This window comes from Falco peregrinus, chromosome 2 (genome assembly GCF_023634155.1).
Source record: "Falco peregrinus isolate bFalPer1 chromosome 2, bFalPer1.pri, whole genome shotgun sequence".
Classification (NCBI taxonomy): Eukaryota; Metazoa; Chordata; class Aves; order Falconiformes; family Falconidae; genus Falco; species Falco peregrinus.
Window position 1 is genome coordinate 119,725,889 of NC_073722.1, and position 12,413 is coordinate 119,738,301.

At 46.5% G+C, this 12,413-nt stretch overlaps 1 protein-coding gene across 4 annotated transcripts; it reads right to left on the minus strand.

Moving 5' to 3' along the window:
- Nucleotides 1-252: 252 nt before the first annotated feature.
- On the minus strand, nucleotides 253-11,447 carry SLC16A5 (solute carrier family 16 member 5). Of its 4 annotated transcripts, none has more exons than XM_027795681.2 (5): nucleotides 11,285-11,447; nucleotides 10,149-10,396; nucleotides 5,932-6,075; nucleotides 4,067-4,930; nucleotides 253-2,414 (listed from the first exon to the last, which is right to left on the minus strand). In XM_027795681.2, the coding sequence occupies exons 2-5, from the start codon at nucleotides 10,366-10,368 to the stop codon at nucleotides 2,173-2,175; spliced, it is 1,470 nt and encodes a 489-aa protein (XP_027651482.1). In that variant the 5' UTR covers nucleotides 10,369-10,396; nucleotides 11,285-11,447; the 3' UTR covers nucleotides 253-2,172. The 4 variants fall into 4 exon arrangements, with proteins under 4 accessions (XP_027651482.1, XP_027651481.1, XP_055653444.1 ...); XM_027795680.2 differs by having other exon boundaries at nucleotides 10,149-10,399; XM_055797469.1 differs by lacking the exon at nucleotides 11,285-11,447 and adding an exon at nucleotides 7,259-7,390 and having other exon boundaries at nucleotides 10,149-10,232.
- Nucleotides 11,448-12,413: the final 966 nt, after the last annotated feature.

Here is a 12,413-nt window from a genome sequence, read left to right on the forward strand (position 1 = left end):
CATTGCAGACGGAGCAGTTGGCTCCACATAGGAGATGCATTCTATTGCTCGCTCAACTAACCTTTGCATTCCTGTGATAAATTTTGATGGGTTGTAGCTTACACCATATCTTGCCTGTTTTGCCCAGGACATTTGTAGCAGTGGGAGGATTTGGGAGAATATGACCCCATATTTCTAGAAGAAAACAGAAAGGGAATGTAGAAAGGTGAACAGAATTTAAAATTTAAGAATAGCACACAGCAAAAATGGCAATCTGTTTAGCTGCTTAGCTGTTTTATTTGCAATAGCTAGAACAGCTTTGGCACTTGATCCCCTTTCATTGTTGGTTGTTTTGTTGGTTTTTCTTTAGAGAGGGAGAAAGCCCCATCTTTTTCCTGGGAACATACAAGTCATTGTTTCGGTAAGCTGAGAAGCACCAGCCCCTGTTCAGTTTGTAGTTATGGACCGTGTAATCATTACACAAGTTAATAAGCATGTGTGACAAGACATTAGATATGTGTGTCTCTCACTAGTCATCTTAAGTATATGTTTGATCAGGAAATGCAAAGCCTGCTGGTTGAGTAATCCTAGAGCAGTACTGAAGCAGATACTGAGCTGTGGGAGCAGGAACCCTTCTGAAGGGCTGATACCTCTTCCACCGTAAAAGCCAGCTGTAAAGCCATTATAGTCTCTGAAGACCTTGGAGTCAGTTTTCCAGTGGTTTCATCCAGTGTGGGTTGTTTTGGTTGGTTTGTTTTGTTTGGGGATCCCACAGCTCTAATGAAAACTGCTTTTGTTGCTAGGAATTTGATATAAAAGTTCTCAAGATAAGCCCTGCAGTTGGGTTGAAAGCTGCTATTCCATTTTGCTCCCATTTTGTGCTTCTGGTTTTTTTCTGTCAGATCAGGAACAATACGGAATATAAACACTTTGCAACTCGAGCTGATACTGAGGGAGGTCAGAGGCTGATGCAGCTATCGTCTTGGTAGTTACAAGTGTAACTGCCAGGAGTGGAGCAAGAAAAGCCACTTTACAGTCGAGGCTGTATGGATATGAAAGTCAGTAACGCTGACTTTTCTCAGTATACTTTTCCCCTTAGATTTCTTTGTAAGTTATACTTGTGCTTGTAAGAAATGTAAATTATGCTTGTGCAAACTTCTCTAATGAGAACGCTGGTGTAGTTAAGTCTGGGAGTCTAAGACTAAAGAGCTAAATTCATTTACACAAGGGGGAACTACAGTGGCTTTGAATTTGGCCCTGTATAAGGATGCATATACATATATATAAGGGTGCATATACACTTATTCTTAGGCTAGTAATACCTTCACTGCCCTTCCTCACACCCCGCCTGCAAAAATGGGTCCCTGTAAATACGTGTATTTACACAAGCCGTGAATCGTTTTTCATGATATATCAAGAAGCACTTAAGATACCACTGGATACATAAAACGGGCGCTCTAAGGTTTGAGTTTTTTTCTTTTTTATGCTCTGAAGTTGAACCTTTGAAGCTCTGAAAATGTTCTTGGCATGAAGAACTCATGTATGTACCTCACAGGAGAAAATACTAGATCTTACTAGAAACTTGGCTGAGTTCTGCAACCCATGCAGCAGCTTCCATAGACTATTTAAAGATGTGGAAAATAATAACATGCTTCCTGTGGAAGGTGTTTGTCTTGCCACCCCCAGCATGGGAAGCAACTTCAAGGAAACTTCATATAAGTTCATATCAACCAAAATGGCATGTTCAGACGAGGAATAATACTTCTTTGTGAAAGAACCACCGTTGTGCATAGCCATTAATACGTATTGGGCCTCCAGCTGAAACGGCATGTGAAATTCCAGTGACTTCTTAAAGGCACTGACTTTAACCAATTGAACTGACACAGCTTTTGTCTCTCAGTGCTGGTTACCATGGCTGTTATCCTGTGGTTTGCTTTAGGAAAGCAAAGTTCTCTTTGTCCTTCAGCTCTTTGGCTGGCGCTGGGTTCTGGGCTCAGCCCAGGTCTGGAGTGCTCGCTTGGAGTCTGACACAACCCCGCAGAGTGGCAGTGCAGGGCAGAAGGATGATGACAGTTGTGGAAAGCAGACGCTTGTTCTGATCTGCCACCAGTGCTGGGCCTTGTGTAGCTTTGTACAGGCCACATAATTGTTTGTGTTCCTCTTGGGTTTGGCTTTTTTTCCTCTTCTTTCTTTTCATATGCTTGTGATGTACACAACTGCTGGAGGGGACTGACTTTCAGACTGTGGTTCAGTTGGGATTTCATTGTATTGATATCTGGAGGGATTGTCCAAACGTGCTTTTGAAGCCTCTTTCAATTTGGTTTTTTTCTCCAAAGCACAGAAGCTGAGCACCATGAATAATGCAGCTGATATGAGGAAGAAACTGGAGGTGTAGAAGACGTAGTGGAAATCACTAGTTATGTCTACCAGGAGACCTGAAATAGAAGCCATAGCTTAGTCAAAGAGAAGATGCCTACTAAAGGCAACTGGGTGACATTTATATAAATGTTAAACCTGAATCATTCAGCAAACTGCCATAGATGACAGATAAGCGTTCACAGATAAGTTCTCTTCTTTTCTCTGGATTCTAGGAGTTGTTTGGGTTTTTGCAATCACCACTCTGGTGATGTTTCTGCTTCTCTATAAAGTATTTCAATACCCAGAGAAATCAGGAAAGAGAGGAACTTTTCTAACTTTTCCCCAACCTGCTGATTCATATTGTTTACTCAGCAGAGGACCCCTGTGCCACTGCCGCTCACTGGATTTTGGAATGAGTGACCCTGTCATGTCCTGGGTCAGAAAACAGGACAAAGAAGTAGAGAAATCTCTCACAAATTGACATGTTAGTGTCTCTGAACTGAAAGCTTGTCTTTAATAGTGTGCGATCAGGGAGAAGAAAATTCACAGCGCAGCAAGCATTATGACTAACATTAAGTGTCCCCAGTATAAAACATTTAGAAGTGTGATATATCAAATTATTAATTTAACAGTAATGTTTGAGATGGAAAGGCAATACACAGGTCAAATTATATGATGCCTTCTATAGGCTGCTTATTTATATGGAAATACTGAAATAATGTTTGTTTGCTTGTATTCTTCAGTAAAGATTGATGATGTTTGTTTTCATAGTGCAGATTTTAGAATATAACTAGAAATGGTGTTGCTTTTACTGTACTTTGTTTTGCCCATTTGCCACTCCTGTCAGAGATGTCCAAGAAAAGACATTTTTTGCACTTTGAGAAAAGTGACTGGCACACTAGTGCTAGGGAATATCATGAAATGTGGTGCATGTTACCATCCCATTCTTAGGACAGACATTATTTTCCTGCTGAATAACACACAGTTCATTGTCTGGAGGAGAGAACTAAAGCCTGAATTGAGGATTCGTGCTCAGGTTCACATCTCTTCTTTGTTAGTTTTCAATTTGCTGCTGTAGTGCAGGAGCAGGTGCATCTTAGACAGGTCACTTAGTAGCATTTGGAGCAAACTGTGAACGTTGTGAATAATTTATTGGGTTGGGGGTCACAACTAGCTCCTTTCTTGTCTCCAGAGAAACATTAATACACCCTAGAACTTGGAAGGAAGAGTGAACAGAAGATTTTACTATAAGGCTCTTGAATAATGTAGGGCTGGTAATAATTCTGATCACAGTTAATTTGTTTAATGGGTTGTTCACAATTCCTTGCGGCTTCGTAGATAAAACAGTATAAACTAGCAAAGCAGTGGAAGAGTTCATAGACCCCAAGATCCTGCCACAGTAGTTCCTCTCTGTGTCTTGCTTCTCACTGGAAAAAAGCTCTCATCACTCCCATACTTAGCAAAGCTGCTCACCAAGCGGGTAAAGCTTTCACTCTCTGCTGTTGCTGCAGTGACACTTGGGCAGTTGCAGAAATGACCCTCCCTCAGCTGTGAGAAGGGGCCGATCATTCATTTCCGACTCTCCCTTTTATACTGCTCCCTTCGCACAACTCACCTGCCTGCATGGGTTTGGAAACTCCCTTATTTCTCTTCTTTATGCTCCCAAACACTTGTCAACAGTGTCTGAGCAACCAGTTTTCCCCCAGCCTGCTTGAATAGCTTCTCTCACCTGTGAGAGGGGGTCCGATGAGGAGAGTGATACTCTCCAGGATGGTGAAGAGCCCTAGAGCGCTTGAGAACCTGTCCATCTCCACCACATCCATCAACACCTGGAAGATGAGTGCCCCGATGCCACTCATGGCTATACTGAGGATGACGCAGTAGATGATGAGCATGCTGAACTCGGCTGAAATGACACAAATGAAATTGCTGAGCCCGCAGAGGAGCACAGCCAGGCTGAACAGGTAGATGCGTCTCCCTGTGAAGACTCTGTGTCCTGAGAGCAGCCCTGTGAAAGGGCGTATGAAGATGTTGATGAACCCGATAATGGAGATGAGGAGGGCTGCCCTGCGTTCCTCCACTCCATTCTGGATGGCGTAAGGCACAAGGTAGATATGGGGTAATGCAAACCCCATCATCATCCAGGTCACTCCAATCGTGTAAATCTGGTAACCTTTGTTTTGACAAAAGATGTCGAAAGCCAGGTGCTTCTGCAGCATCTGGAAGCATGCAGTCCTGGTTTGCTGCTGGAGCTTCGGCTGGGAAGAAGATGCTCCATTGGATAGCTGTGCCTCTTCTGCTTTTCTCTCTGGCTCCTCTCCAGGCTTGGGTGACTGTAGTAGTGACCCTGATGCAAGCTGAACTGGTCTCATGATGGCTCCACAAACGCAACAGTTCAATAGTATTCCTCCAAAGATAAGAAAAGTATTTCTCCAGCCCATCTCATCCAGCAAGTGTTGAGAAAGCAGAGGCCACAGCGTGAAGCCAAGGGAGACACCGGTGGATGCGATGGCATTGGCCAGCGCTCGCCACCGGACAAAGTAGTAGCCCAGCACAGTCACTCCTGCCTGGAAGCTGAAACATGAGCCCAGACCTAAAGGGAAGAAGAAAAGAGAAAATGATAGCACGTGATCCCTCTGTGCTGTCTTAGAGAGTGAAAAGAGCCCAAATCCAGGGTGTACTACAGCCAAACGGCTTCATTTGCCATTGAAACATCTCCTCACCTGCCACGCTGCACAACCTCCAGTCATTAATGCTCAGAAATCCCACACAAAGCATGAAGAAAGATGTTGTACATAAATCAAACTACTCATGTTCAGTAAATATACTGACCTAAGCTGACATTTGTCTGGGCACGCTGCCGTTCCTAAAATTGTTATGGAATTGTTCATTAAAAACTTTGGGTTTATACCACATGCAACAAGCAGTGCTGCTTTCCTGACACTTTTGTCAGGACTCGGGGAGTTACTTGTTTTTCTCTCTATGCAGTGGACACAGCTTAGCTTGCAAGATCCAACAGGGTTGGTGCCAAAGGAACCTGGGTGAAGAAATTATTTCTCTGTGTTAGAAAAAGCCAAGAGTTGAACATCAGTTACATAGGAGAAATATTTGGAAAGGAAAAGTTCCCATCTGTTACTTCTGTTCAAAACCAACATCTTCTTTTGTTAGAGAAAGGTATCTCCACATTTCCCCAGATTGGGAGTGGTGAAATAAAACCCCAGGGAACTTGGGAAGGGTGTTGTCCCAACACATTATGTTCCAAGATTGAAAAAAACCCTCCCTTCTTCAAAGACAGGAGCCTGAGTAACTACTAAAAAGATCAGACATCTTTGCTCTCCGTTTTGCCCTCTGGACAGCCGCAGCTTTTTCCGGAGAAGCACTTTCCAGTGAGCTTGGCTGGATGAGGTGTGTGTTAAAGGGGTGTGAAGGGCAAGTCTAGCTGCTCTACGATTCCTGCTGCGCTGTGGGGCTTTTCATTTATCCTATTTCACAGCCGAATGGAAAAACGTGAGCCCTTAGTGAGGACTCTCACTGTTTCCCATCTCTCAAGTCAAACGCAGCAGCTGGGTTTTCCTGCTGTTCTTTGGTACTTACCCGTGATGAGGCCAGCTGTTAAGTAAAGCTGGCTGATGGACTTGCAGAAGGAGCTGGACACCATGCCCACGCCGCTGAGCAGCCCTCCCAGCATCACGACAAACCTGCAGCCAAATCGCTTCACCAAGATGCTGCAGAGGGGCCCTGGGAGCAACGGAGCAAAAGGGAAGCAGTTAAGCAGGAAGGAATTATTTTGTTCCCGCTGGACTGCTACAGTTCTCAAAGGATTTAGTCTAGAGGCCCTGAGGATTGTCCGAGCAGCACGTAATGCAGTAGGGGAGCCAGGAAGAGAAACTAATATTCCTTGATTGTCCCAAGTGCATGGTCAGCTTGTTAGTGGAGGGGAAGGCTTCTGTGATCTACTTGGATTTGGGCCATCAAGTAGGATTTCTACGCTTCCCTATGATGGATTTTAGTTAAAACTCTAGGAAATGGAATGAAAGAAGGACCTTCAACTAATTCTCTTCTCACATGAGATAAATTCTGGGAATGATTTGAAAAAGGAGAGGGCTTGGATTTCCGTGCCTCCGAGTAAGACATGCTAAGCAGGGAGATATTTCTGTTTGCATATTTCCATTCGCATTTAACTATGTTTTTCAAATACCCTGCCACAAAATCTCCTAAATTGCCCTTGATGTCCCACTGCCTGGGTGAAACTCCTTGCAAGAGAGGGCAGACTGACTCTGAACTAGATCAAGAATGGGAGGAAAATAGGCATTGTTGGGGAGGATTATTTGAAAATGGCTGGAGAGGTATGTTCATGTCTGCATGGGATTCAATCTTAAGCTTCAGGTAGCAGCATCCAAGCTGCAGCTTGCGGAGTCTTGCAGCTGTCATGCAAGTCATCTTCCCCAGGAAAATAATGAGATGTTATTGTCAGCACATGCCTGTCCTGGCATACCTGGTAGGGGTGGGTAGATTTAACTGTGTCCACTTCCAAGAGGACACAAGCCTAGGAGCAGACGGTGCACATCCCAGTTCCCACTCCCGCCCCTCCAGCACAAGCACCGCAGAGGTGGGAGTGAGACCTGGATGGTTCTGATGGGCCAGAGCCCAGCTCTGCCCTTCTTGGGCAGAAACCTGTGTTTTATCATGCTCCTACGTTGCTGGCAGGCTTTTCTAGGGAAGAGTTATGTTATTTCATCACCAAAAGCAATGAACAAATAGGCATGGAGGTGTATGTTTAAGATCAGCCAATTCTTTAACTTTCCTAGACTTTTGGTGAATTCTATTCTATTCTATTACAATATGAAATTATGGTAAATTATCAGTTTATTAATGTCATTTAGCATGCTTCATTTTGGGGTAGGAAAAGATTAGTTCTGACCTGCAGACCACCAGTGGGAAACATGCTTCCCTCTGCATGCTCTGGCAGAAGAGGATCTGAAGGTAGAGTTTCTTTTCCTGTTCCTTTGAGGATCCTCCAGGTTTTATTCTTTTTTTCCCCCTCTTCTGAACTCTTAAGGTTATATAAATGAATGCAAAATGACCGTAAGCTTCAGAATTAGGAGTTAATCAGGGTAGGGAAAATAACCTGTGGCATATATGTGACCTAAATCAATGTCTGGTTTGAAATAAAATCCGCAGAGTCAAGTCAACAGTGGAATGTTATTAAAATTAGGAGTGCAGCTGTCTGTATTTTGATCTGCTTAGGAGATTTTCACCTCAGACTTCAACTGGCCTTTGAAAAAGTGTTGAGCAAACTGGTGACTGGATTGTTTTTCCTGCTGCTGAAGACGTTAAGGGTGGTACTGCTGCTTAACCAACCCGAGTAGCCAGAAGTCATAAATTGAATACTCAAAAATCATGAGATTGGCTCTAAAATTCCTAAGGGTTTTTCATTATTTGTTCCTGTTAATTTGCTTTCTAGGTTTCAGACATTATTTCTGACTTGCCTGAGGCTTTGGTGCTTTCCTTTGCAAAAATAAAATCAACACAAATGCTGCATTTGTATGAGTGTGAGTCAGGAGAGTTACGTGTGCATGAATATCTCGGAGCAAGAACCTGTAAGGTCCTGAACTGCCCTTTTGGAGATGGCCACAGGATCCTGAGGCCTCTCAAATTATTCGTATAACAAAATAATCATTAATCACTTTTACCTAGGAACATAGCATGGGTAATGAGATACGTTTGACTTACTAAGTTACGAGCTATTTTTTGCACTGCGCCCTTCCTCGTTTCCTTCTCTAGCTCTGCTGGGCTGAGGTTAGCTCTCCCGCATGGGACCTCCTCGCTGCCCCGGCCGCTCTGAGAACAGGCTGTTCTTTCCATTTCCCTCCCTGTTTACCAATTTTTGCAACAAATATTCCTGTCGCCCTTCAGTTCCTCTGCATTAAAAAAGAATAAGAGAGGAGGAAAAAGAGACAAGCACCTTCAAGAGCCACTGGTGACGTAGCAGATTGCAATTTTGAGAAAGGTTTCAGTGCCAAGACAATGGATGTAACCAGAGAATCGGAATCAAACAGAGCCTGGCCCACAGCAAAAGAGGTCAGAAGTTGCAGCAAAAGCCATACATGCTTGGATTGAGAGGGAATCTTTTCTCTCTGGGTTTTTTTTTTGTTGTTTTTTCTTCCTCGCTTATGGTTGTGTTAGTCCTGCCTTGTGCAATCGGGGGACAAGAGGAAGCACTGCTCTGCGGTAACAGCCGGGACACATAACTGGCAAAGGAACAGCTCTCCTGTAATGCACTGGCTATGCCCTGACAAATTCTGTTAGTGAATATAATTAACATGAGGCTGTTCTTTCCTTGACTAATTTATAACTATAGGATCTATTTATTGGCTGTCTTTATATTACCTTTTACTGTGGTTCCAGCCTCCTACAAAACAATTACTTCATTAAAGAAGATAGGATAATTGATATTTGCTTGCGGATGCTGCCAGACTTGTCCTTCCTGGATGTGCTGGGACCAAACCGCTTCCGAGATCATTTCCCAGAGCCGGCAGATCCCCACTAACCACAGCAGGGCCACGGGCCACCGGTGATGGAAGGCAGCACAGGGAATGCCCAGCAGCTTCCAGATTCAAAGTCCCAGGGATACTGCTCTGTACCACCCTTCTGCTGACCTCCTGTGATAATTCCTCCCCTCATTGCTTCCCCTGAGGTCTCTTTCCACCTGCACCTTGCAATTCTGGACCCAGCTGCTTCTGCTAAGGTGCAAACTCTCTCTCCCATGTCAGGTGGCTGCCAGCCGAGTCCTGCGCAGGAGGGACTGAGCCTGCCACAGCCTTCACATTCGCACGGCTCAGGACGCTGCTTTGGTTTTTCTCTCCATATTCTTGTGTCACCTTTCACCAGCGTCAGAAGAGGGCAGGTGCGAACTCGGGGAGCAGCTCAGGTACGTGGGTGTCGCTGGATACCTTGCTTCTTTTGCACGGTGGGGTTTGGGTAGTCTGTTTATCAGATAATCGCAGGAATTGCATGTGGAGGGGTCAGCAGCAACACGGACCGCTGGCCGGGAAGTCCTTGAGCTGCTGGGGATTTGGTTTTCTCTTCTATGCAGCAATATCTGATGGGGGCGAGGGGGATCTGGGGACCCTGTCCTTTCAAGCTCCCACATTTGGGGGAAAACCAGTGAATCACTCCGCTAGCCACAAAGCACAACACTGCTTCCATCCCCCTTCCCCTGGAGGGTGCCACCTGACCCACATTCTGCATTCATGCAGCTTGGCTCATGGCGGCCCCGATGCCTGCTTGGGTGTGTGCTCTGTGCCACTGCCCAAGGAGCTGCTTTTAAGGCTCTGCCCCAGCGAGCAGCCTGGAGGAGCTTGGCTTTTGGCATCTTTTCAGCCATGAAGAACACAGTTGATGTGGCCCATGGAAGATGTGCTCTCATGGACAGAAGATGAATCATGGAAGCACCCAAGCTCCAGCGCTACCTGCCTGCTTATTCAAAGAGCTGCTACAGGAAATAATTAAGTTCTTGCTGGTCTGGAGAAGCTGGGCTGAGAAAGGGGTTCACCTTCTTTGACCAAGGGTCCTGATTGTCTCTTAGAATGGCAAAAGGGAGACTGTTATCTGCAGACACTTAGCTTTGGACTGTGCGGTCAAAGTGGCTGGGAGATGCTGTGCACCACCAACCAACCAGCCTGCTCAGACCTCCCAGCCCCTTCCACCATCTGCCTTAATGAAATGCTAGCAGTGACCTCGTCACATCCACTCGTCAGCAGCACAGCGGTGGGAGGTGACGGAGGGCATTCCCTGCGGCTGTTACTTACCCCCTCCGTGCAGCACAGCCACCATGATGGATGGGAACCACGACGTCTCGCTGTTGGTGGCCTGGAACTCATGCTGGAGGTCCGTGAAGAAGACACCGATGCAGGAGGGGAAGCCCAGCGTCAGCCCCTGCAGCAGCACTGCAGCGAGAAGGACCATCCATGCCCATCCCCGGTCTTGGGGCTTGGCAGCTTCACGTTCTGCCGCTCCTCCTTGGGACATGGTAGCCGCCTTCTCCTCCTAAGCCAGCCTGCTGGGGAAGGGAGTGCAGCTACCAAGCAACCCTCAGCGCAGCCAACAGGCCTACAGAGAAGAGCTGATGGTATTCCCGAGGCTCAGCGGCACCTCTTGCAGCTGACACTCTAGACTTGCTCTGCATTTCTTCCAGCGCCTCCCTTCCTTCTCCCTACAGGATCTTGGCAACAGACCGCTTGAGAAACAACTGCCCTCCCCTTTTATATTTCACAAGGCTGTGACCACAGCCAGGTACGGAACAGGACCACACCTCCCCTGAGGTATGAATTGGCCTTACCTAGTTCCCGCCCTTATTTTCCCTTTCACCTGCTTTCATCATATGGAGTCCCCTTGCTGGCAATTGCTAAGGTCACTCAGACCTGCTGAGAAGGAAAAACTCTGCAAATGCCAAGAAAAATAGAAACATATAAAGCTCGCATGTCGCAGCAGAGCTCAGCGCCAGCCTTTCAAGAAAACTGCACCTACACTACAGTGCTAGTGGTGAAAAAACATTTTTAAAGCCATTAATTAATTAGGATTCAGTGATCGCAGATAGGCTTTTGCTTTACCTCTGTTTAGATCTAGAACTTCTGAGAGATCCCAATTTTGATTTCTTTGAGAATGGCAGCACAAAATGTACAGCAATAGCATTCCCCAGCCTGTCCACATGAATAAACATGCATAAGAAAAAAAAATAATCTTTGGCAGCTGGATGAACTCGAAAGAAGTGCCCGTAAGGTCACTGCGCAGTGCAGTATTTATTTAGCGCTCAGATAGTGGGTTTCCCCCTAAAACAATAGCTATAATAGCTACGTTTGAGTTTTGTGTGCAGCTTTAAAAAGGAACAATAGTTTGATTTTGCTCGTTATTTATCTAGCATGGTGGCAGAAAGTTAGTTTCATACCTCAGGCTGAGCCCAGACGTGGCCAAGCGAAGGGCAGCGAGCGCCTGGCTGTGTGCGTGGCTCGTCCCCGGTGCGTGCTGCCCGGGCAGCTCATGGCCCGCGGTTAGATACTGCTGCTTCAGTAGCCACTACAAGCTTTGAGGAAGCCTTTTGCAATATTAACCTAGGCATCACTTCTGTAAACAGGGCTCTTATGCTGGCTGGCTCAAGGCCAAAATTAAAAAAAAAAAAAAGGCCAGGAGCGGAGGGGGCCCATGGGAAGGGGCTCTGAGATGCAAATCACGGTGGTGGTGCTCAGCACACTTTAATCCTTTGTCCACTTTAGCTGGGTGCAGATAATGCAACTAATTCAAGAGCTTGTCTCTCTGGTGTGAATTAGCTGGATGACAGCCTAAAAATTCTCCCTGGCAACAGCAAACGTGCAAAAAAAGGCAGAAGCACAGCTCCTCTCTGTTCCCAGCTGCCCTGTCCAACTCTTGAGCTTGTCCAGCAGATTTCTGGCTCCCCTCACATCTCCCTGTGCGCCTGCTCACCCGGGAGGACTCTCCAGAGGGGCTGCAGACCCCATGGCTTTCGTCCACCTTCTGCCCCCAGCCGCAGGACACATTTTCCCCGGGCAGCCCGACCTGCAGGGTGGCTGCCAGGACCCTGGCAATGTGATGCTGAGCACCACACGGCCACCCCGCAGCCTCCTGCCTTCGTAAAGGTAAAGGAATAAGTTTGTTCCTGTGCTGGCTGTGCCACACTGAGCAACAGCAGCACCGAAAAACCTTGGCTTAACCCTTCCCAGGGTAAGCCAGATAGAATGGACGGTGCAAATGTGGAGGGCAAGCGTGTGTTTTCGTGCTCCTACAGGCTTGATGTTCTTGGGCAACCTGCTCCTGGTGTTGAGCAGTGAGCACGAAAGGCGAGGGACACCTGTGAAACACAGGCAGATTTTCACATGTACATGATGATCTTGTGCTAATCGTGTTGGGAGTAAGATTGAAGCTCACAGCAACAGCCACACCTGGGTGCCTACTGCAAACCGTGTGCTTTTGTTGGGAGCAGATGAGCCAGTGCAAAGGTGCTTCCCTCCACCAGCCCGTGCAATGCCCAGGGACACGTGGATGCCCTCGATGGGACACAG

Coding starts and splice junctions, on each gene's coding strand:
- SLC16A5 (XM_027795681.2), bottom strand. CDS start 10,368: ATGTCCCAAGGAGGAGCGGCAGAACGTGAAGCTGCCAAGCCCCAAGAC. Junction 6,076..10,148: donor GGCTGTGCTGCACGGAGGGG/GTAAGTAACAGC, acceptor CGTTGCTCCCAG/GGCCCCTCTGCAGCATCTTG. Junction 2,415..4,066: donor CATCGGACCCCCTCTCACAG/GTGAGAGAAGCT, acceptor CTTCTATTTCAG/GTCTCCTGGTAGACATAACT.